Consider the following 27313-nt stretch of genomic DNA (forward strand, 5'->3'; position numbering starts at 1 on the left):
TTTTAAATACACCAAATGACTTGGCCTGCACTGCTGCCTGTGGCAATAATTCACCACACTCTAGCTAAAGAAATGCCTCCTCATCTCTGTTATTCTGGGGCCAAGCCCTCCAGTCCTAGACTCTCCCACTATTGAAAACATTCTCTCTAATTCGACCCTTTCCAGGCCTTTTAATATTTGGTAGGCTGCAATGAGATTCCCGCAACCCCCATTCTTCATTAGGAGTTTGAAGAGATTTGGTGTGTCAACAAGAACGTTTAAAAACTTCTATAGTTGTACCATGGAGAGCATTCTGACAGGCTGCATCACTGTCTGGTATGGAAGGGGGCTACTGCACAGGACCGAAAGAAGCTGCAGAAGGTTGTAAGTTTAGTCGGCTCCATCTTGGGTACTAGCCTGCAAAGTACCCAGGACATCTTCAAGGAGCGGTGTCTCAGAAAGGCAACATCCATTATTAAGGACCTCCAGCATCCAGGGCATGCCCTTTTCTCACTGTTACCATCAGGTAGGAGGTACAGAAGCCTGAAGGCACACACTGAGTGACTCAGGAACAGCTTCTTCCCCTCTGCTATCTGATTCCTAAATGGACATTGAACCCGTGAACACGACCTCACTTTCTCAATATATATTATTTCTGGGTTTTTTTGCATGATTTTTAATCTGTTCAATATATACATACTGTAATTAATTTACTTATTATTTTTTCTTCTTCTATATTATGTATTATATTGAACTGCTGCTGCTAAATTAACAAATTTCACGACACATGCCGGTGATAATAAACCTGATTCTGATTCTGATTCTGATTCCATTTTCTTCTGAACTCCAGCAAGTCATCAAATGCTAACCTCTTCACATGTAAACATCCTCTGGAGGCTCTCCAATGCCAGCACTACCTTCCTTAGATACGAGCCCAAACTGCTCACAATATTCCAAGTGAAATGCTTTCTAAAACCTCACCTTTACATTGTTGTTTTCATATCCTAGTCCTCTTGAAATGAATGCTAACAATACATTTGCCTGCCTTACTTCTTATTCAACCTGCAATTTAACCTTTGGAGAAACTTGCACTAGGACTCTCAAGTTCCCCTTGGGTCTCCAATTTCCAAATTCTCTTTTCATTTAGAAAATAGTCTATGCCTTTATTCCTTCTACCCAAGTGCATTGCCATAGATTTTCCTACACTTATTCTACAGCGTATCCTACACTGTTTATCAAACACCTTACTAAAATCTATGTCGGCAACATCCACTGACCTACCTTCTTCAATCTCTCTCTGCACCTTGTCAAAAAAAAACCCAAAAAAGTTGGTTAGGCTCGACCGGCCCCATACAAAGCTTTGAAGCTCTTCCTAATTAGGCCACGGGTTTCCAGATGCTCATATATCCTATCCCTAAGAATTTTCTCCAGCAATTTCCCTGCAACTGACTTGAAAGTGATACGTTTAGGCTAAATGAATGGGAAAAGATCTGGAAAATGGAGAATGGTGTAAAGCTTTCCAACTTGACAGGAAAAAATTTTTAAATATTATCTAAATGACAAAACGTTGCAGTTTTGAGATATGGAGGGAGCTGGCTCTCCTTAAGCATGCAACACGTTAGTATGTAACACAACATTAATTAGAAAAGTTAAAATGGTATAATTTATTGCTAAAGGAATTGGAAACAAATGTGGTGAGACTATCGTTCAGACATAGGGCACTGATCAGACTACATCTGGAGTATTATGTACAGGATTGGCCTCCTTATTTGAGGGAGGACGTTAACATGTTGGAAGTAGTTCAGAGAAATACCAGCACGCTGATAACTGGAATAGGCAGGTTGTCTTATGTATACAGAGCAATTCACACAAAATGCTGTAGAAACTCCACAAATCAGGCAGTATCAATGGTGGGGAATAAACAATCGACATTTCTGAGATCCTGCAGCATTTTGTGCGTGCTTCTCTGGATTTCCACCTGCTGCAGAACCTCTTGTGCTTATGTGTACAGACCAAGCTTGTATCTCTGTATTTCAGGGGATGGCAGACAATGCAATTGAAATATACAAGCACCTGATGGTAAACAGGCTGGATATGAAACGGATGTCTCTTCTTGTGGGGAAATTCAGAACACGGGGGTTACTGTTTATACAGTATTATTTGCTGGTGGTCACATCACCATTAATTAACTGGACTCTGAAAAGCCACACTTTTTGCTCAATCACACTTTATTTACTTGTGCACAAAAAGAACAAATCAGCCCCTGTCACAACATTGTTTTGAAGCTTAAACAAAGAAACGCCATTGTTATACATATATTGACTAGTTGGATACAGATATTGATCAATGGTAACTTTGTGTATGTTCAAATTCCTGATTTGCATGATCAATCACCAATCACACAATGATAATACAGGTTTTAAGAGGCAATAGAATGCTAAAAGCCAATAATACTTCAGAATTAGTAAAGTAAATTTGCCAATTGTAAATGTCCAGCTGTAAAATCTTTCATTTACACCCTTATTATGTCCTATTATGCCAAATGGCTTCAATCACCTACTGTGCAAAGGGAAGCTATGCTCTTCAAAGGCCTTTCTTGCCGGTGCTGACTGCACACTATCTGTAAACTACTCTTGTCTGGACATTATCACACTCATTCAGTGAAATATTTATCTCTCCAGAACCATGCAAGGATCACATATTGTAATACTGTAAATCCATATGAGTTTTTGTTTGTAAATCACAGAGATTCAGTCAACAACTTCACTGGACCTCGAGCTGCTTATACACCAACATCTTCAGCCTCAGCCAGGCGGTGATCAGAAGACTAATATCAGAATGCAAAACCTTAAGTCACAGTTATATGAATTCAGCTTACTCCGTCTTGCCAAGACACACACACATAGGCCACTGGACTATGGATCTAATCCTTCTAGTTATAGAAAGCAGAGCCTCCAAATTTGGATACAACAGGTCACCAATTTGCACATCCATAATAAACACTTCCCTCAGACTTGAAATTTTTTCCACACTTATTTGCTCAATCTCAGTTGATTACAGCACAAAACACAAATGCAGAATTCAATAGCTTTATGATCCATGTTTCAACACTGCAAAGATGCATACAGTTATGAAATGAATTCCACAAAAATTGGCAGAAAAAATCACCAAGTTACTGTATCAGGAATCCAGAACTTTCCCTTACCTTGGAGGGCTCCATTCTTCTTGAAAAAAGCACTCCCTGGCCAAAGGGGTGGGCTTGATGTGCTAAAATGTAAACATACATTGTTTCAGAAACTTTATAGACCCAAAGTAGCTTAGATAAAACAAGATAAAACTTGAGCATGGTTTTTAAAGTGATCAATTCAGAATTGCTCACAAGCTTCTCAGAATGCCAGTTCAACCAAAACATAATTGTCATCTTTTCAACACAGGGTCTTCTGGTTGTTAACCAAATTATTTGCAATAAGTGCTAACCCAAATCCAGTAGACCAACTAATATCAGAGGAAGTGCAGAGGAATTGATATGAAGTGCCCAAACATCCAGGGCTCTTCCACAACATTAAACTGTAACTATAACAACAAAAAATACAAACAGTTCACAGAGAACCTAGGAGACAAAAGTGCAAGGAAACAGTAGACTATAGCAACAAGGAGGGATCAAGTCCGGACATCTTGCTGAAATTTTGATTTGAAGTAAATAACGTAACATTAGATATCATCAACAAGAGAATATACCCAACAGACAGACTTTAATGACAACTTTCTTTTATGACCAACTCATTAATCAGTTGTCAAGCTATCCTTGAAAACAAGTAAGTCCAACATCCTTGATTTCCCATTTAGACATAATCCAAAAAATCAGATTCAGAATCAGATTTAGTATCACTGACACTTGTCATGAAATGTTGTTTTGTGCAGTAGCACAGAGCAAACATTAACTGCCTCACTACAGGAAGGATGTGGGAACCATAGAAAGGGTGCAGAGGAGATTTACAAGGATGTTGCCTGGATTGGGGAGCATGCCTTATGAAAACAGGTTGAGTGAACTCGGCCTTTTCTCCTTGGAGCGATGGAGGATGAGAGGTGACCTGATAGAGGTGTATAAGATGATGAGAGGCATTGATTGTGTGGACAGTCAGAGGCTTTTTCCCAGGGCAGAAATGGCTATCACAAGAGGGCACAGTTTTAAGGTGCTTGGAAATAGGTGCTTGTACAGAGGAGATGTCAGGGGTAAGTTTTTTTTACACAGAGAGTGATGAGTGCATGGAATGGGCTGCTGGCAACGGTGGTGGAGGTGGATAAGATAGGGTCTTTTAAGAGACTCCTGGACAGGTACATGGAGCTCAGAAAAATAGAGGGCTATGGGTAACCCTAGGTAATTTCTAAGGTAAGGACATGTTCGGCACAGCTTTGTGGGCCGAAAGCTGTAGGTTTTCTATGTTTCTATAATCAAGACCTTTATTTTTTGCTTTATGCAGTTTTTCTATTTCTCATTAACTTCTGTTCATTACATACAGTGGCATGCAAAAGTTTGGGCACCCCGGTCAAAATTTCTGTTACTGTGAATAGCTAAGTGAGTAAAAGATGAACTGCTTTCCAAAAGACATAAAGTTAAAGATGACACAGTTCTTTAATATTTTAAGCAAGAAAACTTTTTTATTTCCATCTTTTACAGTTTCAAAATAACAAAAAAGGAAAAGGGCCCGAAGCAAAAGTTTGGGCACCCTGCATGGCAGTGCTTAGTAACACCCCCTTTGGCAAGTATCACAGCTTGTAAACGCTTTCTGTAGCCAGCTAAGAGTCTTTCAATCCTTGTTTGGGGGATTTTCGCCCATTCTTCTTTGCAAAAGGCTTCTAGTTCTGTGAGATTCTTGGGCTATCTTGCATGCACTGCTCTTTTGAGGTCTATCCACAGATTCTCAATGATGTTTAGGTCGGGGGACTGTGAGGGCCATGGCAAAACCTTCAGCTTGCGCCTCTTGAGGTAGTCCATTGTGGATAACTCAAAAATCTTACTTTAGTATATTTTAAATTTAGAAAATGAGATAGTAAAATGTGAAAATAGTTATGGGGCTGAATACTTTTTCAGGGCATTGTATTATCCCTGTCAACCCCATTCTCTGCTTTCTCCCTGCAACCTTTGTTGCCCTTACTAATCAAGAACTTATCAACCTCCACTTTAAGTGTGCCCAATGACTTGGCCTCCACAGTCATCTGTGGCAGTGAATTCCACAGATGAACCACCCTCTGGCTAAAGGATTTTCACATCATCTCAGTTCTAAATGGAAGTTCTTGTATTCTAAGGCTGTAGCCTCTGGTCTTAAATTCCCCCACTATAGGAAGCATCCTCTCCGTGCCCACTCTACCTAGGCATCGAGAGGTTTTATTGAAATCCCTCCTCATTTTTCTGAACTCCAGCAAGTACTGGCCCAGAGCTATTAAATGTTCCTTGCATGTTAACCCTATCATTTCCTTAGGCTGCACTTTTTTGCTCCAATTTCTGTCAATAAACTTGACATGAATATCACAAACGATTATGTGCACCAACGTTAAAAATAGAGGGTTATGTGGTAGGGAAATTCTAGGCAGCTTCCAGACTAGGTTACATTGTCAGCACAACATTGTGGGCCAAAGGGCCTGTAATGTGCTGTAAATTTTCTATGTGCTAAGTTCTATGACACCAAAGTAAAACATCAGCCACGTCAACCGAATTGTACCCAAAGATACCCGTCCAATATGCATTTGATGGGACTTCAACATTAAATGATCATGATTGCATTAAAATATATACTTTAAACTGATATTAGACATGATTGTCACATACAAAAGCACTCTTCCAAAATGCAAGAGTGAAATAAAACAGAACTACTTAGCAAAATTTTTAGAAATACATCATTTAAAATGCGATCAAATTTCTTACAACTACACATAATGAATGCCCTCTTAAAAATATGCCCAATAATTACTTCAAATTTTTAATACTGGATTTTTGCCATTAATACACAACTCCACCTAGCATTTTGACAAGCAGGTTATTAAAAGGAAAAGTTCTCAAACTGTCTTATCTCAAACACTTTACACTATATCACTGTTGCTTTAAGTCATAATTAAAGGATGAGAGGATGTTCCCGAGAACTTACACTGATCGGTGATTCACCACATTAAACTATTTAATTTCAATGAAAGTACATAATATCCAAGGCACAGCATGTGTTACTAAATCAATGCATCAATACTCCTAACGAATATTGCACTGAAACTAATCAACAGCAACTAATGAACTGATAATCTTTTCTTTAACAAAGCTGATAAAATACTGGGCCAGTAATACACTGGCAGTTACATCATAAAATTGATGAAAATTAATCTGCTGACAGTACTGAAACAGAATAGGAGATTTCTTGTAACATCATCAAGCACAGAGCTTAGTTACCAGTATCTTATATTAATTTAATTGACATACTTCATTTCCCTCCTCATATTCCTTACGTGGATAGTATAAATAGGCAGAAAAGATGCCGGTGTTATAATGCTGATATACAGGTAGATACTTCAAGATTAAAAAAAGGAAAGGTACGTCACATCCAGAGTTTCTCCGGTTGGCGGATGATTTCCCTCCACGCCTCTCTGACGTAATGGGGAACCGCGTAAGAGGCAAGTTACAGCAGTAGTTTGCCATTGCCTTCTGCCGGGTGAGTTTCCAAAGAGATCACCAGCTCGTAACCCAGCACAGATGGAAAGCGCACAGGGGAACCGGCTGGATTCGAACTCGGGACCTTTTGTCCCGAAGTCCAGCGCTGATACCACTACGCCACCAGCCGGTTCACTTCAAGCATATTCATTAAAAATTAAAAACAGCACCTTAATAGTTATTGGTAGACAGAAGAGAAACCTCATTTTGTTTAAAATGACTAGATGGATTTGATTTTAAAATTCAACATGAAAATCACTGATATTGCGGCACAGTAGCATAGCAGATAGCGTAACGCTTTACAGCGCCAACAATCAGGATTCAATTTCTGACAGTGTCTGTAATGTTATGTTTTGTACCTCCAAAACATAAAAACTAATTGAAAGGAAAACAAGGAAGCTGGGAATATAAGGCTAACTTCATTTTTGCTTTAAGCAAGGCATGCACAAATGACGTAGTGGCGTGATAACGTGTGCTATTTACGTACTTTTACATACAACTCATAATGAATTACTTAAACAAAGAATGCTTAATCAACAAGATAATCACAATATTACTCAAATGTTACCAAAATACTACATACACTTGTAAGGATTCAGATTCATTTTATTTATCACATGTACATCAAAACATACAGTGAAATGGATTTGTAAGGGTTAGTAAGTAGGGAGCATGCTAATGTTGGTGTCAGAAGCACAATGCCCCCAACATAACCCTCGGACTATGTTGGTCATTGATGCAAACGGCACATTTCACTGCATGTTCAATGGTCATGTGACAAATAAAGCTAATCTTTAGTTGAAGAAGGTTGTCTAAAGGTGCAGTGGGGCACTTGTAAAGTTGGATGGAACAGTGGCAGATAGAATTTAATCCAGACATGTGTGAAGTAATGTATCTTGGGAAGTCAAATTCAGGTAGGGAGTAAATCATAAGGTTCTTAGGAGCACTGATGTGCACAGAGACCTCAGGATGCAAACATCCTGGAAGTGCAGTTTAAAAAAGGGGCACTTGGTACACTTGCTGAGGCTTTGTGTATAAAAGATGGGGTGTCATATTGCTGAAACAATGGCAGCACTCGTTTTGGTCACCACACTACAGGAAGAATTGCGACAGAAAGGATACAGAAGAATTCAGCAGGATGTTGCCTGAAATGAAGGACTGTATTTATAAGGAGAGTTTGGATCGTCTGGGCTCTTACTGATTATAGGCAGTTAAGTGGTGTCTTCATAGAGTTTTATGAGGAGCACACATAGCAAAGATAGTCTTTTTCCCAGGGCAGGGAGACTGGAACAACAGCACTATTGTGTGTAGTTCTGGTCACCCACCTGCATGAAAGGTAACAAGATTAAAAGAGTACAGAGAAAATTTATAAGGATGTTGAGGACCTGAGTTGTAGGAAAAGGTTGAATATTTATCACTTTATTCCCTAAAGCAGAGAAGAATGAGGGAAGATTTAATAAAAAAATACTAAATTATGAGGAGTGTAGGTGCGGTCTCTGAGGATCTAACCGGGTTCCAACATATTTTGGTGCAGTTATAAAGATGGAAAAACTTCATAGGAGCATGAAAAAATTTGGTATGTCAACAAATACACTCAAAAACCTCTATAAATATACCGTGGAGAGCATTCTGACAGGCTGAATCACTGTCTGATATGGGGTGCGGGGGGTGCAGTGCTAATGCACAGGACTGAAAGAAGCTGCAGAGGGTTATAAATTTAGTCAGCTCAATCTTGGGTACTAGCCTACAAAGCACCCAAGACATCTTCAAGGAGCGGTGTCTCAGAAAAGCAGCGTCCTTTATTAAGGACCTCCAGCACCCAGGACATGCCCTTTTCTCACTGTTACCATCGGGTAGGAGGTACAGAAGCCTGAAGGCACACACTCAGAGGTTCAAGAACAGCTCCTTCCTCTCTGTGATTCTAGATCAGCTTCTTCCCCCCTGCCATCTGATTCTTAAATGGACATTGAACCCTTGGACACTACCTCACTTTTTTAATATATTTCTGTTTTTTTGCACGATTTTTAAATAATTCAATATACATATATTGTAATTAATTTACTTACTTATTATTTTTTTCTTCTATATTATGTATTGCATTGAACTGCTGCTGCTAAGTTAACAAATTTCATGACACGTGCTGGTGATAATAAACCTGATTCTGATTCTGAAATGCAAGTAGGCTTTTTCCACTAAGGCTGAATGAGACTAAAACTAGAGGTCACAGACTAAGAGTGAAAGGTGAAATATTTAGGTAGAACCTGACAGGAAACTTCATTCAGCGCGGGAGTGTGGAATGAACTGCCAGTGGAAGTGTCGGATGTGGGTTTGACTGCAACGCTTAGGAGAAGTCTGGATAAGTACATGGATGGGAGAGGTATGGCGGGCTATAGTCCAAGTACGGGTCAATGGGACTAGGCAGAATAATGGCTTGGCACAAACTAGAGGGGGTCAAAGGTCTTGTTTCTGTGCTGTAGAGCTCTAAAGTCTCAGGTTTAAGGTGAGAGGGGAGAAATTTAAAAGGGAACTGAGGGGTAGGTTTTTCCACACAGAGGGTAATGAGCACCTGGAACAAGCTACCAGGGGTGGTAGAGACAGACCAATGTTTGAAAGGTGTTTGAATAGGTATCTGGAGAGGAAGGAAGTGGAGGATACAGGCCTAATGTGGACAAATAGTATTAGCATAGATAACGGTTGATATGTCTGGGGTAGGCTGAAAGGGCCCATCCCCAGACAGCCGCAGAGGCACAGTCACTGGGTAGATTTAAATCAGAGGTTGATAGGTTGTTGATTAGTAAGGACATCAAAGGTTACAGGGAAAAGGGTTGAGAGGGAAAATTAATTAGCCGTGATTGAATGGCCTAATTCTGCTCCCATGCCTTATGGGCGTATACTGTGCTGAATGATTCTTTGCCTACAAATTCTAGAAAGGTGCTTATAATATCTTAGACTGGAGATCATGGTTTTCGTCATGCACGTTTAGGCAATTTAAAAAATGGTGTAGGAACAATCAATTCTGGAATACAGCTATATTTTGATCTCTTTGATATTTTGTCTTTGAGGATATCAAAATAAATTGAGGAAACCATTCAAAAACATCAAGCGCCTAGGTTTCTTAAAGAGAATTACTACAGAAAGAAGATTTCCTTGACTTTCTAAAGTACTATTTAGCTGGAGAGCTTGCAGAGTAGTATAGAAAGGGCCAGAATGTGGAATTAGGTGAACTGCTCTTTCAAAAAAGACAGTACCAGGACGGTAGGCCAAGTGGCCCTCTTTTAATGCTGTATTATCCAGTCATTTCAATGTATTATTTCCATAAAATTGACATTTTGTCATTTTAAAGATCGATACATTGGGCTTAAGATGACAAATTATGGATCTTGAAAGATAACCAAGTAGTAGTTAATATACAAGTATGTTGTATACACATTGAATGGGCCTATTTCAACATTTTTGAGTCTCTGCACCGAGCCTTTTACCTAAACGAGTCTGATTAAAGCAACTGTCGCTTTGAATCAGACAAATATGATTTTGACCTGTTGGTCTGATGCCATTAAAGGCACCAAGAAGTCAGCGAATTTAATCAAGCCAAGCTCTCAATCTCCATTTCCAGTCCGGATCATTATTACCAGGCAAATGAAGCAAAATCAGAACACCGCAAACTGTGATACCACATAAATTATTAAGGTAAAATGGAAATATAATTGTGCACCCTTTTAGCTACATGGAATTTTTTGCACACAGTGCAATTTGACAAGCTCTTCAATAATTATTGCAAATTGCTTGAGTCTTTTCAATTTAGGTACTTCAAGTTTTTAAAAAATTACTTGCTTTTCAAACATGGGGTAGAACGTTAAACGTAGTTTTCAATAAGTTCTTAATAGGCAGATGACTATATCATGGCAATTTTAGATTTGCACAGCAGTCACCTATCTGTCAAGTGCATAATTACTTATGGCATGAGCCCTTAGGAAATTGTACTGATTGCCACAATTGAATTCACTTCATGTCTTACTTGTTTTCTGATTAGATACACAAACACAAAGGTCCATACAAATGCTTGCAGAAATAACTTTCATCATAAAAAGCATAAATTACTTTTTAAACATAAGAGAACAAAAGAGATAGATCATGAACCCTCCCTGAGAACTTCAGTCATTCCGGGGGGAAAATAAAACCCGTGCTTTCAAAGGTCCAATTCGTTCCTGGAATTCCACTGTTTGATCTCTGAAGGTGTCACATTCAGAAATATTTTGTGAATTAAATGATGCAGACACCCTCTGAGTATTTAGTGAAACCAGATTTTTTTATTTACAGTTTTTATTCCAAACAAAGTCTGTTTGCTATTACTTCTGATCAGCTCTTTTTAAACAAAGTTAAAGAACAACTATCTATGGAGGGGAATAAACAGTCTATGTTTCCGGTTGAGACCTTTCATCATGACTGGAAAGAAAGGGGGACGAAGTTTGGCTTCCTGCTTCCTTTCCAGTCTTAATGAAGGGTCTTGGCCTGAAATGCTTACAGCTTGCTCCTCTCCATAAATGCTGCCTAATCCACCGATTTCCTCCAGCACTGTGCGTGCTGCTCTAGATTTCCAGCATCTGCAGAATCTCATGTTTATAAAGGACAAATGTGCTTTGTTATTCGACATGATGCCTCAGTTGGTGTTTTTTTAAAAAAAACACACACTTCAAAATAATAAGATACATACTAAAGTAGGGTCAGGATCGACAATGCCAGATAAATTGCATATTAATGCAAAAGAGTGAAGTGAAATGCTTAAAGCTGTATAGGCATGCATATGCTGAGAAGGTACGCCAGTCAATAATTGAGGTTATGTAGCTTGTCAGCAATATCTTTATTTGCAATGACGAACAAGACAAAGAATTTATAGTGTGGTTGGCAACAGCTCAAGGGCATGGTGGCAACACGATTACCATATCTGCTGCCTAGCAACGACAAGCTTGCATTCTCCGAAGCAAGGAGTGCAGTTTGTTGAAAGTGCACACAGCTGCTGGGAGAGGTCAATATGTGGCTTCTGCTAAAATAGAAAGCATTTTGTGGGGCTATAAACTGGATCAGGGCAGGGCCTTTCTCCCGCAATAATGGCCGCAGCGTTGTGGCACCCAGGCTTGGAACATTGGACATAGTAGCAGCGACTGGCGACCGAAGGTTCTGTTTACAACTGAGTCAGACACATGTCTTGCATCATGTTACAGTTATGGCATGTATTACCATGGCAACCTCCAGTTTGCGTTCAAAGAGAACAATGCTAAGTCACAGCTGAATGCTGTAAAAAAGGACAAAGTTGAGGAGATAGGGAAAAGTACAGGCCATTTTGAAACAGAAATTTTAAACAATATTGCACTGACATTTAACCTTGTTCATTCGGGTACTGTTTGAAAAGGCCTAATTAACTGTTTTACAAAAGCTGTCTTTATAGCATTCATCATTGTAATCTCTAAAAAAAAAGCACCAAGTCTGTTCTACAGCTATTAATTTATTAACTGTGTTGTAGTACACTGAGTGTTCACTCTGTTAATGTGTTTCACAGTTACCAGGAATGGATACGGGAGCAGAGGATTTTGGAATGAACCGTCCAGACCCCTGGACTGAGTGGTGTTAAATGCACTTTAAGATTGCCCAAGGTGGCACTGGCGACCAACGGCAACGTTTTGCAGGCGGCTCTCCAAATTACTAGATATGCATCTTCTTCTAGGCTGCGATCACTGCCATCTGCAGCTTGTAGTTTCCCTTTTAAGGATGTACTTTTGAACCGACTAAACGATCTGGTGCTCTTGCGATCCCCCGGGGGATTTGGTGAACTCGACTTTCGAGAGCGCAAGTACAGCCAGGGCGACCATCGCTGGGGATAGATGCTGCATCGAGGCCTTATAGCTAAAGATTAAAGCGCAGACCAAGATTAAAATCATTGAGGGTGAGAACGGACACTACCAGGTGTTCAACACCACTTGCCTGCGCTTGACTGGTTTCCTTCTCCTAACGCTATGACTGTCTAGGAGTCTTTGGTCCTGTGCCACCAGCTTCAGGAACATTTGTTACCCTGCAGCCACTGGGCTCCTGGACCAGCTTCACTTGCCTCAGTGCTGAATGGGCCGTGTAGTTGCGGACTCACTTTCAGGGATTCTGCAGTTCATGTTCCAGGCGTTTTTGTTGATTTTTTTTTTAACTATTTGCACGATTCCTCCTCTTTTGCAAATTGGATATGTGGGCAGTCTTGCATGTGTTTTTTTGGTGAATTCTATTGTGTTTCTTTGTTTTGTGGGTGCCTGCATAAAAAACAATCTCATGGTTGTATATTGTGCACTCTGATAATAAATTTGAACTTTAGAACACAGAATATTACAGCACAGTGCACCCATTCAGCTCACGATGTTGTGCCAACCTTTTAACCTACTCTAAGATCAATTTAACCCTCCTAACATAACCCTTTATTTTTGAGAAGCAATTGTTGACAGATCAGGCCAAATGTTCTGGCCAGAAAATTCATTCAGAGTAAAAATAAACCTCTGGATCATCAATACTCAAAGACTCGTTTCAGCGCTTCGACCTTATCAGCAGACTGCAAAGACGTCCATGTCCATAGATCCCTCAAAGTTGCTGCACAAGTTGATGGGGTGTGTTGGCCTTCATCAGTCGGGGGATTGAGTTCAAGAGCTGCGAGATGATGTTGCAGCTCTGGTTGCACACCTGGAGTACTGTGTTCAGTTCTGATCTCCTCATTATAGGAATGATTTGGAAGCTTTAGAGAGGGTGCAGAGGAGATGTACCAGGACGCTGCTGCCTGGATTCAAGAACACATCTTATGAGGATGTGCTGGGGCAGCCTGCAGGTCTTGCTATGCTTCTGGTGCCAACATCGCATGCCCACAACTTATTGACACAAGAGACTCTGCAGATGCTGGAAATCCAGAGGAACATATACAAAATGCTGGAGGAACTCAGCAGTTCAAACAGCATCTATGGCCTAACCATATATCTTCGGAAAGTGGGAGGACCCAGGGGGAAATTCATGGGGCGAATGTACAAACTCCTTACTGGGAGTGGCAGGAAGTGAACCCAAATCAATGGTCGCTGGTGCTGTAAAGAGTAGCGCTAACCACCACATCACTATGCCCCCTTGCTCAAGCTTTTGCGAAGTAGGTCATGATAACGTTGAGGGCTTCAATGAAATGGGAGGTGCTGGGATGTGTGCTGTAAGATAGTAACCACTGCTCTAACTTATTTAGTTAATGATGGTGCCCTTATGAAAGTAAAAGAAGCACCTACACGTTAAGAGTTAACTGCTGTAAGCAAATAGTTGGGAGATGTTGCAATGCTTATAGTGGAGCAAACAGACGTGCTAATAAGCAGAAGTGACAGGTTGGTATTTCTCAACATTCAGCTTTAAAAGTGGTAGTTCTGATTTGTGAGACGCCTACATGCCCTGCCCCAAAGAACAGTCAACAAGTCTACAAGCCCTCGGAGAATTCATTGCTAAACTGAGACGGCCAAACTGTATTCACACAAAGGTCTTTTGCATGCACAAAAGTGCAAGCACAATACATACAGTGGCATGCAAAAGTTTGGGCACCGCTGGTCAAAATTTCTATTACTGTGAATAGCTAAGTGAGTAGAAGATGAACTGATCTCCAAAAGTCATAAAGTTAAAGACGAAACATTCTTTTCAACATTTTAAGCAAGATTAGTGTATTATTTTTGTTTTGTACAATTTTAGAGTTTAAAAAAAAGGAAAGGAGCACCATGCAAAAGTTTGGGCAGCCCAAGAGATTTGAGCTCTCAGATAACTTTTACCAAGGTCTCAGACCTTAATTAGCTTGTTAGGGCTATGGCTTGTTCACAATTTTCGTTAGGAAAGGCCAGGTGATGCAAATTTCAAAGCTTAAAAGATACCCTGACTCCTTAAATCTTGTCCCAACAATCAGCAGCCGTAGGCTCCTCTAAGCAGCTGCCTAGCACTCTGGAAATTAAAATAAATGATGCCCACAAAGCAGGAGAAGGCTATAAGAAGATAGCAAAGCATTTTCAGGTAGCCATTTCCTCAGTTCGTAATGTAATTAAGAAATGGCAGTTAACAGGAACAGTGGAGGTCAAGTTGAGGTCTGGAAGACCAAGAAAACTTTCCGAGAGAACAGCTCATAGGATTGCTAGAAAGACAAATCAAAACCCGTTTGACTGTAAAAGACCTTCAGGAAGATTTAGCAGACTCTGGAGTGGTGGTGCACTGTTCTACTGTGCAGCGACACCTGCACAAATATGACCTTCATGGAAGAGCCATCGGAAGAAAACCTCTCCTGTGTCCTCCCCACAAAATTCAGCATCAGAACTTTGCAAAGGAACATCTAAACAAGCCTGATGCATTTTGGAAACAAGTTTTATGGACTGATGAAGTTAAGATAGAACTTTTTGGCTGCAATGATGGAGAAAAAAGGGTGCAGAATTTCATGAAAAGGACAAATCTCCAACTGTTAAGCATGGGGGTGGATCGATCATGCTTTGGGCTTGTGTTACAGCCAGTGGCATGGGGAACACCAGCAAATTCTGGAAGCAAACATCACACCGTCCGTAAAAAAGCTGAAGATGAAAAGAGGATGGCTTCTACAACAGGATAATGATCCTAAACACACCTCAAATTCCACAATGGACTACCTCAGGAGTTGCAAGCTGAAGGTTTTGCCATGGACCTCACAGTCCCCCGACCTAAACATCATCGAAAACCTGTGGATAGACCTCAAAAGAGCAGTGCGTGCAAGACGACCCAAGAATCTCACAGAGCTAGAAGCCTTTTGCAAGGAAGAATGGGCGAAAATCCCCCAAACAAGAATTGAAGGACTCTTAGCTGGCTACAGAAAGTGTTTACAAGCTGTGATACTTGCCAAAGGGGGTGTTACTAGGTACTGACCATGCAGGGTGCCCAAACTTTTGCTTTGGGCCCTTTTCCTTTTTTGTTATTTTGAAACTGTAAAAGATGGAAATAAAAAAGTAATCTTGCTTAAATATTAAAGAAATGTGTCATCTTTAACCTTATGCCTTTTGGAAATCAGGTCATCTTTTATTCGCTTAGCTATTCACAGTAACAGAAATTCTGACCGGAGTGCCCAAACTTTTGCATACCACTGTACGTCTACCAATCAAACTGAAGTTATCTGATAAGGGAACCATTCCACAAATGCAAAAAGATTAGCTTTATTTGTCACATGTACATCTAAACATATGGTGAAACATATCATTTGCATCAATGACCAACACAGTACAAGGATGTGGCAGCCTGCAAGTTTCGTCATGCTGCTGGCACCAACACAGGATGCCCAGAACTAACTTATAACCCTAAGCAACACACACAAAATGCTGGAGGAACTCAGCAGGTCAGGCAGCACCTATTGAAAAGAGTAAACAGTAGATGTTTTGGGCCAGGACCCTTCATCAGAACTTATGACCTTAACCTGTACATCTTTTGAACAAGGGAGGAAACCAGAGCACCTGGAGGAAATCCGTGCAGGCATGGTGAGAACGTACAAACTCCTTACAGACAGCAGTAGAATTGAAACTAGGCCACTGAAACTGTAAAGTTACCATGCTGTTCCACTTAATCCAGCAATGTCCTATGAAAAACTTATTATTGCTGACCCAGTAAAATACTGATCCATCCTACAAATAATTTCTTTCATTCTCAAACATTTTGCAAATGCACGTGGATGGATAAATATTTTTAATTACTTTTGAGTAATATTTGTGTTTTGACAAATTCCTGGAAATGGGTCTCATTTTGGCAAATAGCAGAGCCAAACTTTACTTCTTGAACAGGACTGATTCTACAATTCAAGTGTAAATCTTTGATTCTGCACAAATAAAGGAAAGTTTCCGTCAGATTTCATAATCTCATTTCAAATCCTTTTGCCCACTTCCCACTCTTTTTATCCATAAAATTACAATCCTCATTTAGAAATCAGAGGATTTAACTGGTGCCAGTATTCAGTCGCTAGTGCCATTTTCAAGCATAGACATTGGGAAATTTGCCAGCTACAGAGATTCTTACAATGAGCCTATTCTCAATGAAACATGTAAAAGACAGAGTTAACAATTAGCAGTAGTGGTTCTGGACAACTGGTCACAGCTGGAACAGCAAAATTCTATGAATACCAAGAAGGATGTAAAGTGCTGTTGAGACATTGTGCTCACTCTCCTGACATCTAGCCTACAGCCTCAAGCACAAAATTTTCCTCTGGTTTCCCAATTCCTATACTTCACAAACTGTAGCCTTATTCCTGAACTGCATTGAGAATTGTTCATTCTGTTGTTTTGCCCCCCCCCCCAAGGGGACACAAGAGACTGCAGATGCTAGAATCTGGAGTAAAAAATAATCTGCTGGAGGAACGTTGTGGGTTGGACAGCATCTGTGGGAGGAATTATCAATGTTTTCAGAAAGGAATTTGACAAGGTTCCCCACAGTAGGCTCACTCAGAAAGTAAGTAGAACAGGGACTCCGGGAAATCCAGTGGATTCAGAATTGGCTTGGCCACAGAAAGCAGAAGTAGATGGAGCATACTCCACCTGGATCCCAGTAACCGGTGGCGTTCCACAAGGACCTGTTCTGGGACCCCTGCTCTTTACAAATTTTATAAATGACTTGGACAAGGAAGTGGAAAGGTGGGTTAGTATTTTTGCAGGTGACATGAAGGTTGGTAGTGTTGTGGATTGTGTAGAAGGTTGTCTTAGGTTACAACAGGACATTGATAAGATGCAGAGCTGGGCTGAGAAGTGGCAGATGGAGTTCAATCCGGAAAGTGTGAAGTGATATACTGGAAGTTCAAACTTGAGGGTAGAGTATAGGCTAATGGCAGGGTTCTTAGCAGCATGGAGGAACAGAAGGATCTTGGGGTCCATTTCCACAGTTCCCTCAAAGTTGCCACATGTTCATAGGAGGATTAAGAAGGTGTATGGAGCGTTGGTCTTCATTAGACGTGGCACTGAGTTCCACTGCATCTCTGTCTGGTATGGGGGGGGAGGGGGTCTAATGCACAGGACCGAAAGAAGCTGCAGAGGGTTGTAAATCTAGTCAACTCCATCTTGGGTACTAGCCAACAAAGTACTCAGGACATCTTCAGGGAGCAGTATCTCAGAAAAGCACGCCCATCCCAGGGCATGCCCTTTTCTCACTGTTACCATCAGGTAGGAGGTACAGAGCCTGAAGGCACACACTCAACGATTCAGGAACAGCTTCTTCCCCTCTGCCATCCAATTCCTAAATGGACATTGAGTGCTTAGACATTACCTCGCTTTTTTAATATATATTATTTCTGTTTTTGCACCATTTTTAATCTATTCAATATACGTATACTATAATTGATTTACTTATTTATTATTATTATATTATGTATTTTTCTTCTATATTACGTATTGCACTGAACTGCTCCTGCTAAGTTATCAAATTTCACAACACATGCCGGTGATAATAAACCTGATTCTGATTCTATAAAACGCTAGTTAGACCACACTTGATATTATTGTGTTCAGTTCTGGTTACCTCATCGTAAGAAGGATGTAGAAGCTTTAGAGAGGGTGCAGAACAGACTTCCTGGGATGCTATCTACGAAGATAGGATAAGTAATCTAGGACTTTTCTCCTCGGAGTGAAGAAGAATGAGAGGTGACTTGATAGAATACAAGATGATAAGTGGCATAGATAGAGTGGATAGTCAGAGACTTTTTCCCAGGGCAGAAGTGATGAATAAGAGGGAAGATATGAGTGGCTAATACAAGGGAGTTCTCTTCTTTACAGACTGAATGTCTTTTACACAGTTTTGAAGCATGAAACGACGTGCCGGTGAGGAAGGGCACCCCCTTGCCCCCCCATCCTCCGAGGATCCAGCACCCCACCTGGCTGCAGCTCCTGTGAGGAAGCTGCTAGCCACGTAAAGCTGCAGGGCCTAATAACATAGATGGTCAGGTGCTGAGGGACTGTGCAGCCCAGTTAACAGAGGTTCTAAAAGACATCTTCAACTTCTCTCTGTAACAGTCTGCTGTCCCTGCAGGCTTCAAGTCAGCCACCATCATCCCAGTGCCCAAGGGGGGTGACAGTAACTTGCCTTGGCTACCATCCAGTGGCACTGAATTTTTCCAGGAGCACTAGAGAGGGTCCTGACCAGCTGCATCACTGTCTGGTACGGGAATCGCAAGGCATCTGATCATAAGTCCCCACAAAGGATTGTGAGGATGGCTGAGAGGATCATCAGAGTCTTTCTTCCACCCATCAGAGATATTTATCAGGAACACTGTGTACACAGGGCCCCTAGCATTGTCAATGAACTCTCGCATCTACCTAACAATGTTTTTGACCCCCTACCATACATTGTGAGGACTGTTAGGATGGAAAACAGCTTCTTCGCCCAAGCCGTGAGACTACTGAACTCCCTGTCACTACCCAGATCTCATCACTTGTGAAGTACCAGTAACACTACACTGTTCTACTTTTAAACCTGTATCATAAAGGCACCTTATTATTTGTTAATTTATTTGCGTTAATATTACTTTATGTGTTGTGTGTGAGCTATATGTAATGTATTGTGCACCTTGGTCTGGAGGAACGTTGTTTCATTTACCGGTATACGTGTATATGGTTAAATGACAATCAACCTGAACTTTAACTTGAACACAATTTTAAAGTGATTGGAGGAAATTACAGGGGCAATGTCAGAGATTGAATTTTTTTTTACACACAGAGAGTGCTAGATGTGTGGAACACACTGCCAGGGCTGGCGGTAAAGGCAGATACATTAGGGACATTGAAGAGACTTTTTGAGAGGCACATGAATGATAGAAAAATGGAGGGCTATTTGGGAGGGAAGAGCTAAGTTGATCTCAGACTAAGTTAAAAGACCAGCACAACATCATGGGCTGAAGGACCTGTACTGTGCTGGGGTGTACTAGGTTCTAGGTATCAGGTCAAAATCTTGCATTTGGTCCTCGCTGCTGGATCTGAGTTCCTTCAGCAGATTATTTGTTCTGGTCTTTTTTCCTGAATGGCCCAAATCAGTTCTTGGTCTATAGTTTTAAATCTCAGCATGCAGAAGTTTGCAGAAATGGAATAACTCCTCCAGGCCCATACTAACTCCTACCTGTCCCTGTCCTTCCAGGTAATGCTTATCCCTCTGGGTTCAGCAACATTCTGACTCTGTGAACTCTCTTCCAAAATCTCCCTGACCTAGTTCTATCCAATTTTTGAAAAATGCCTTAAGGACAATTTTATTAACCAAGCGTTCAGGCAATCTTTTTCTCACCTGATCACCGGTTTTGTTGGATTACTATTTTTTTGAAGGCTATGAGTACTTCATTTAGAAAAAAAACAAAGTGAAAACAAACTAAGTTGATGTTGGGTCTAAATCAACCCCAGCATACTACTGCATCGCCTAAATCTTAAATTGTTTGAAGAAACTGAATTATTTTAGCAAAAAAATCAGCCTATTAAGTTAAATTAGATGGAGCGTGAGGAAGGGTGTGATGAAGTAAGAAGCTGGGAGGCAATAGATGGAAGAGGTAAAGGGCAGAAGAAGAAGAAATCTGACAGGAAAGAAGAGTGGACCATGTAAGAAAAGGAAGGAGGAGGGCACCAGAGGAAGGTGATGGGTAGGTGAGGAGAAGGGGAGGGATAAGAAGGATAAGAGGAAAGGGGAATGGAAAGAGAGTGAAAGGGGAGAGGGAGAAAGTGCTGGAAGTTAGAGAAGTCAATATTCATGTCCTCAGGTTGGGGCCTACCCAGATGAAACACAGGGGGTGTTGCTCCTCCAACCTGAGTGTGGCCTCATTGTGGCAAGTGACCATCGATCAACACGTCAGAATGTAAATGGGAAGGAGAATTAAAACTGGTGTCCACTGGGGTAGTTACAAACTACTAACACGATACTGGATTTTGAAAGAACAAAAATGCAGCAACCTGCTCAAAAATTGATCACAGTTTAAGAACTGGGGACCAGTATAGCACACAATACAACTTTATCATAGAAGAAAAAAGTAGCACAATAACAAAAATTAAACACATAAAAATTTCCTCAATTCTGTCTTCTGAGGTAAAAGTCACAATAGTTAACTTACTCAGAGCATGTTTCACCCAGAGATCCACATTGTCCCATGGCTTTCAACCAAGTGGCTGTAAAAAATAGTGACTAGGGTTGCCAACTGCCCCGTATTAGCCGGGACATCCTGTATATTGGGCTAAATTGGTTTGTCCCATACGGGACCGCCCTTGTCCCGTATTTCCCCCGCTAATGAAACCGTTCGTAAGCCGAAATGGCGTAAAGCGAAGAAACAATTACCATAATTTATATGGGAAAATTTTTGAGCGTTCCCAGACCCAAAAATTACCTACCAAATCTTATCAAATACCTAAGATAACACTAACATATAGTAAAAGCAGAATCGGGAAGATTAAGCCAAAATCGATCTGTAGAAAAAAAATCAATTTGCACGTACACGCATGTGCACACAGGTGCCCACGCAAGGCTTCATGGTCATGGTAGTCTTTCTCGGGGTAAACACAAGTGTCCCGTATTTGACTGCTACTTTTGTCCCTTATTTGGGAGTGAGAAAGTTGGCAACCCTAAGTGTCACAAAGCAGGCAGGTCATCCTTACACCGCACGCTGTCGAAGCAGTGCTGCCAGGATAATCAAGGACACGACCCACCCAGCCAACACACTTTTCGTCCCTCTTCCCTCCGGGAGAAGGCTCAGGAGCTTGAAGACTCATACGACCAGATTTGGGAACAGCTCCTTTCCAACTATGGTAAGACTGCTGAACAGATCCTGACCCGGATCTGGGCTGTACCTTCCAAATATCTAGACCTGCCTCTCGGTTTTTTTGCACTACCTTACTTTCCATTTTCCTATTTTCTATTTATGATTTATAATTTAAGTTTTTAATATTTACTATTGATTTGTAATCCAGGGAACGGGAAGCACAAAATCAAATATCGCTGTGATGATTGTACGTTCTATTGTCAATTGTTTGGCGACAATAAAGTATAAAGTATTCAGAGTTTTGAAGGAACTTAAAAGGCTACCTTGAATTGTTAGAGTGAGCTGGAGGAATTTATATAACTAAATGAGGACAATGGGAACTAATACACAAGGGAACAAGAGTAGGAGTAGGCTATTAGGCCTTCAAGTTTCCCTATCATTCAATGTGATCATGGCTGATCAATATTATCTTCATTGTGTATTTGCAATCTATCTTGGTACTTAATTAGACACTTTATGCTCAGAACATGTCTTTATTTCTCATTCTTCCTTCCATGCTCCCTCACATCAGGTGCTGTTCTGTCCCAACTGATGACATCATCACCGTACTTGGCAAGTGTCAAACTACATGAACTGACCTTACCATTTCAATACATGACATCCCTCCTTCCCTGAGCGATCAACTCCAATATTCAGAAGACATTCAATTCACAAATATAACCATTTCAATTCAACACATATCCTCTCATATACTTGTCTATAACCAACCCGTTATCTGTTTCAACTTAATGATAACTCCGGAACTGAAAACTTCAATTTCTGCTTTCAACAGTTTTCATTGTTTCAAAGCCCATAACTTAAAGTTTTATTTCAATATCATTAAACCTCAGAGATTGTTTGAGGTCTCTCTACTGGTTTCTCTTTGCTTTTGATGTCTGGTAGTGGCTTCTGCTCAGTGTGAACCTGAGCTTGTCCGTAATCGTTCATTACATTGCCCTCCTGTCCCAGTATCTCATTGTCAAATCCTTGAATTTCCTCCTGTTTGTCAAAAGTCGCCCTTGTGTCGAACTTTTTTTTACATGCATGGTGTTCCTTGCATACTGCACTCCAGTAGTAGATTCAACTACCACTTGATTTCCTGTTTTCCTCACCACCCTGAGTGGTGTTGTGTTGAAAGCTGTGGTGATTTTTCTTGCTGGATAAGCACAGCATCCCAACTTTTACAGTAGACTCCTGTGCTCCTCTGTGATTGTCTGCATACAGCTTGCACTTTCCTTTTTGTTCTGCGTCAGCAGCAGATAAATAAATTGGTACACTCAGATCAAACAGGGTTTATCCCTAAAAATAATTCTTTCCATAACATCAGGCGCCTTCTTAATACAAGGCATTCCCCAAGGCATCCTAAGGAAGACCTTATAATATTAAGTTTAGATGCTGAGAAAGTATTCGACCAAGTGGAATGGCAATACCTCTACAAGGTTTTGAAAAAATTTGGAATGGGAGACAAATTTATAACTTGGATTAAGCTACTGCACAGTAACCCTAGTTCTAAGATACTAACTAATCAGACCCTCTCAGAACCATTCAGTTTGCACAGGGGCACAAGACAGGGCTGTGCATTATGTCCTTTATTGTTTGCGTTGGCCCTGGAACCACTGGTGGAGACTATACATTCTCACCTTGAAATTTATGGGTACAATACAAAATATACTATCAACAAAATTTCCCTTTATGCAGACCATGTTTTGTTGTTTGTAACGAAACCATATATTACTATTCCAGTTTTGCTGGAAATAGTCAATATATTTGGCACTTTCTCGGGGTATAAGATTAATTGGGGGAAAAGTGAAATATTCCCAGTCTGAGTAGAAGAACAGGAGGGGCTTAAACAATTTCCATTCAAAATAACCCTTGAGAAGTTTACTCACCTTGGAATTGTAATAACCAAAAAGTATAGTTCTCCATTTGAAGCAAGTTTTGTCCCTCTAATTGAAAAGATTAAAAAGAAAATAGAATTTTGGAAGACACTCCCAATTTCTTTACTGGGTAGAGTAAATGCAGTCAAGATGATCTTTCTTCCCCAGCTGCTCTATCTATTTCAGATCCTGCCCCTCGATCTTACCAAAACCGTTTTTAAAGGATTAGATTCAATAATTCTACCTTTTATAAGGAATTATAAAGCCCATCGAATTAGGAAAGAACATCTCTGCAAGAATAAGACTAGTGGGGGGCTGGCACTACCCAACTTCATTTTATTACTGGGCTGCTAATGTTAGCCATATAGCATACTGGATAGATGATACAGTTGTACTTCCCGGATGGTTGGAGATGGAGCATGAGGATTGCCTACCATATTCCATAGGGGCAATCATTATGTCCCCTATTTGGATAAATAAAGCCTGCTGTAGAGGCAATCCCATTAGCCATAACAGCATACAGATGTGGAGACAAATATGGAAGTATCTGAAACTCAGAACATTATCTTTTCTTGTACCTATATCAGTGAACCCCTCTTTTATCCCCTCATGTACAGATGGGGCCTTTGATGCATGGTGAGCATTAGGGATACGCAGCGTTGGAGACTTTTATACATACAAGGGATTTTTGCGTCACTTCGGCAGCTCCAGGACAAATTCGGATTGCAAAAGAATCATTTTTTCAGGTATCTCCAGTTAAGACACTATATAAGATCACATCTTTCTGGCTTTGAGATGGCAGAACCTGATAAATTAGATAATCATTTAAGATCATGCTTAGGGACAGAACACATCATCGCCTATCTGCATGATGCCATACAAAACAAGTGTCATACAACAATGGATAATATTAAAAAAAGAGTGGGAAAAGGAGTTGGGTACAGAGATAGAGGAGTTTATATGGAATGAGGCTTTGGAGTATGTCAACTCCTGTTCCATCAATGCCAGGCATTGTTTAATACAATTTAAAATCCTAAATAGACTACATTACTCAAAAGTAAGGATTCATAAAATATTCCTAGAGGTGTCCCCAATGTGGGAGAAATGCAAGTCCTCAGAGGCAAATTTGTTACATCGTTATGCTTTATGTCCCAGGATACAAGAGTATTGGAAGCAAATATCTGAGGTCCGATCGAAGGTACTAAAGGTTCAGATAATACCAGACCCCACTTTAATAATTTTTGGAACTTCTGCAAGGTCAAATAAATTCCAGGCTACCCAGCAACAACTCCTGACCTATGGCATACTTAATGGAAAAAAACTCATACTGATGTTCTGGAAAAAGGAGGAAACTCCATCACTCAGACAATGGCTGGCTGCATTAATGGATACTCTGCATCTAGAGAGGATAAGATATGTTATCAAGCACAGACTCAAGGAATTTGAAAAAATCTGGCAACCATTACTGTTGTATTTAGAAGAGACTGACAGCTGAACTAAGTGTGGGGGTCAGTAGGACCTAAACAGCACATACGGGAGGGATGAGGGGAGGGGAGGGCTGGGAAGGGTAAAGGAGATGGGGTGGTAGGGTCTTTTGCATTTTGCTTGTTTACTATACATACATTGAATTTGATTTTCATTATGTTGATATAAGAAAGAAAAGAAAAAAGAAGCATTGTACTTTAGGACATTGTCGGTTGTGGGTAAGCTGATGTTGCTTCACAATAAAAACATTTGAAAACCATTTGCCTGAGCCCACTTTGGTGTTGTTTTCAGTGTTTGGTTCCATTACTCTCACAATATTCCTTGACCTTTCCAGATCTGAACTGAGGTCTATTATCTGATTTGATAGATATGGGCGGTCCATATCTACAGAAAATGCTCTCAAGACTGTCAATAGCTCTCTACAGTTGTAGAGGTCAAAATTTCATATTCATAAAATCAACTACTACTAGAATGGAATGGTTTGTCGGTAATGGTCCAAGCAAATCAACAGCTACCTCCTGCCAAGGACCATCCGGTAATGGCGTCAGTTTTAGTGGTTCTGGAGGGTCGTGTTTAGATAGAGTTTGACAGCCGTGACAACTTTCGCAGTACTTCTCAGCTGCTTTATCCATACCAGGCCACCAAACCTTGCTTCTGAGATGCTGTTTTGTACCCACTATTCCCAAGTGCCCTATATGAGATAGGGTGAGTGCTCATGCGTACAAGGCTTTAGGTAACACAATCCGTGTCCCTCTGAGGATAAGATGACCCACTACACACAGCTCATTTGCAATGGGTGCGTATGCCTTACGGTTCTCTAAGTGTCCATTCATGATGGTTTTACGCACCTCCTGCAGCTCTGGATCTGTGGCTGACGCTCTCTCTACCTCTCATGTTGTCAGGGCTTCATTCAGGTGTGGCAATCATAGCTATGAATCTGACATATTCCTCTGAATCATGCTTGTGTCTCTCTTTTTGAGCAGACTCCCCCACTAGCCTCGACAGTGGGTCTGCAATGCTCTGTTTTCCCGGCCTGTGTATAACTCTGTAGTCATATGGTTGCAATCTTAAGACCCACCGCTCTGTGTATGCACATGGTTTAGATCTTGGGCTGTAAATCACCTCCAAAGGTTTCTGATCTGTGATCAGGTCAGACTTTCTCTCACATACAAATCAGGATGAAGTCTCTCACAGGCCCACATCATGAGTACTGTCCCCAGTTCGACTGGGCCGGCATCTGCAGTTACTCTGGTTGGTGCATCTTTATCAAAATAGGCCAAGGTACCCGCTCTTGCTAGCTCCTCTTTGAATGCTTGTTTCTATTCTTTTCCAAACTTGAACTGGTTGCCCTTCCTGGTCAATCGGCACAGTGGTTCTGACAAAGTTGCAAACTGTGGCATTAATCTGCTGCTGCAGCCAACAGGACCTAGGAAATTCCTCACTTTTGTGATGTTTTGTGGGTCACAAGCCTCCATTACTGCTTGCACTCTCTCCTCTGTTGTTTCAATGCCTTTCTGTGACAAGAGAAATCCCATGAAGACTCGTCTGTCCATGTTGAACTGACATTTCTCTGGGTTCAGTGTCTGTCCGCACTCTGAGAGTCTCTTTGTGACAGCATGCAGTCTCTCATCATGCAGCTTTTGGTTAGGCGCATGTACAATCACATCATCTGAGATGTTCTCAACTCCTTCAATTCCAGCTAAAGCTTTTGTTATCTCATGCTGGTACTGCTCACCGGCTGATGACAAACCAAGTGTCTCTTGGGCCTATACACCCCATTATGCACAGCAAATGTGGATATCTCTCTAGATTCTGGAGTTAGTTCTGGCTGGTGATAGCCCCATCTCATGTCTAGTTTGCTAAACACCGCAGCTCCATTCCTACCCCTGTAGTATCTCATCTGCAGTTGGAATGGGATATCTCTCCCTCACAAATGCTTCATTTCCCCTTCTCATGTGTAGGCACATTCGGCTGTCCTTGTTGGGTTTTGGTAAAATTACTACCGGGTTAACCCAAGGAGTTTAGCCTTCAACTTTCTCAATAATGCCTATTTTCATTGGATGCTCAATGTTTTTTCAACAGCCTCCCTTAAGTCGTAAGGTCTGCATCTGAGTGGCTGGGCCACAGGCTGTACCTTTGGATCAATGTACAAACTGATCTGCTTAGTGTTCAGTTCCTACCCCTTCAAACATTTTTGGGTCCTGCAGTTTTAAGTGACTCTTTAACGTCTGTCACTAGTGACACATTTTCTTCAGTCTCTAATGCACCCAACCTTGTAGCTGTTTCTCTACTAGCAGTGGTTCACCATTGCCTTCTATCACAATGAACTCTACCTGGTCTTTTCCGTTTCCAATACTTGTATCACATTCAAACAGCCCCTGAACCTCCAATGATGTGCTGGACGAATATGGGAACAGTTTTCTCTTCTACTTAGGAATATATGAATGGGACTTTAATATTCTCTGACTTCAATTTTTCCCAAACATTTTC

At 40.9% G+C, this 27313-nt stretch overlaps 1 protein-coding gene across 9 annotated transcripts in view; it reads right to left on the reverse strand.

Moving 5' to 3' along the window:
- Positions 1 to 27313, reverse strand: part of foxn3 (forkhead box N3) — a 408734-nt gene that overhangs the window by 127626 nt on the left and 253795 nt on the right. For all 9 annotated transcript variants that reach the window (XM_063044950.1, XM_063044954.1, XM_063044967.1 and 6 more), the window contains one exon: positions 3185 to 3246. In XM_063044950.1, coding sequence (XP_062901020.1) covers positions 3185 to 3246 — 62 coding nt within the window. The remainder of the gene's footprint in view (positions 1 to 3184; positions 3247 to 27313) is intronic.

This window comes from Mobula hypostoma, chromosome 1, assembly GCF_963921235.1.
Source record: "Mobula hypostoma chromosome 1, sMobHyp1.1, whole genome shotgun sequence".
Taxonomy (NCBI): Eukaryota; Metazoa; Chordata; class Chondrichthyes; order Myliobatiformes; family Myliobatidae; genus Mobula; species Mobula hypostoma.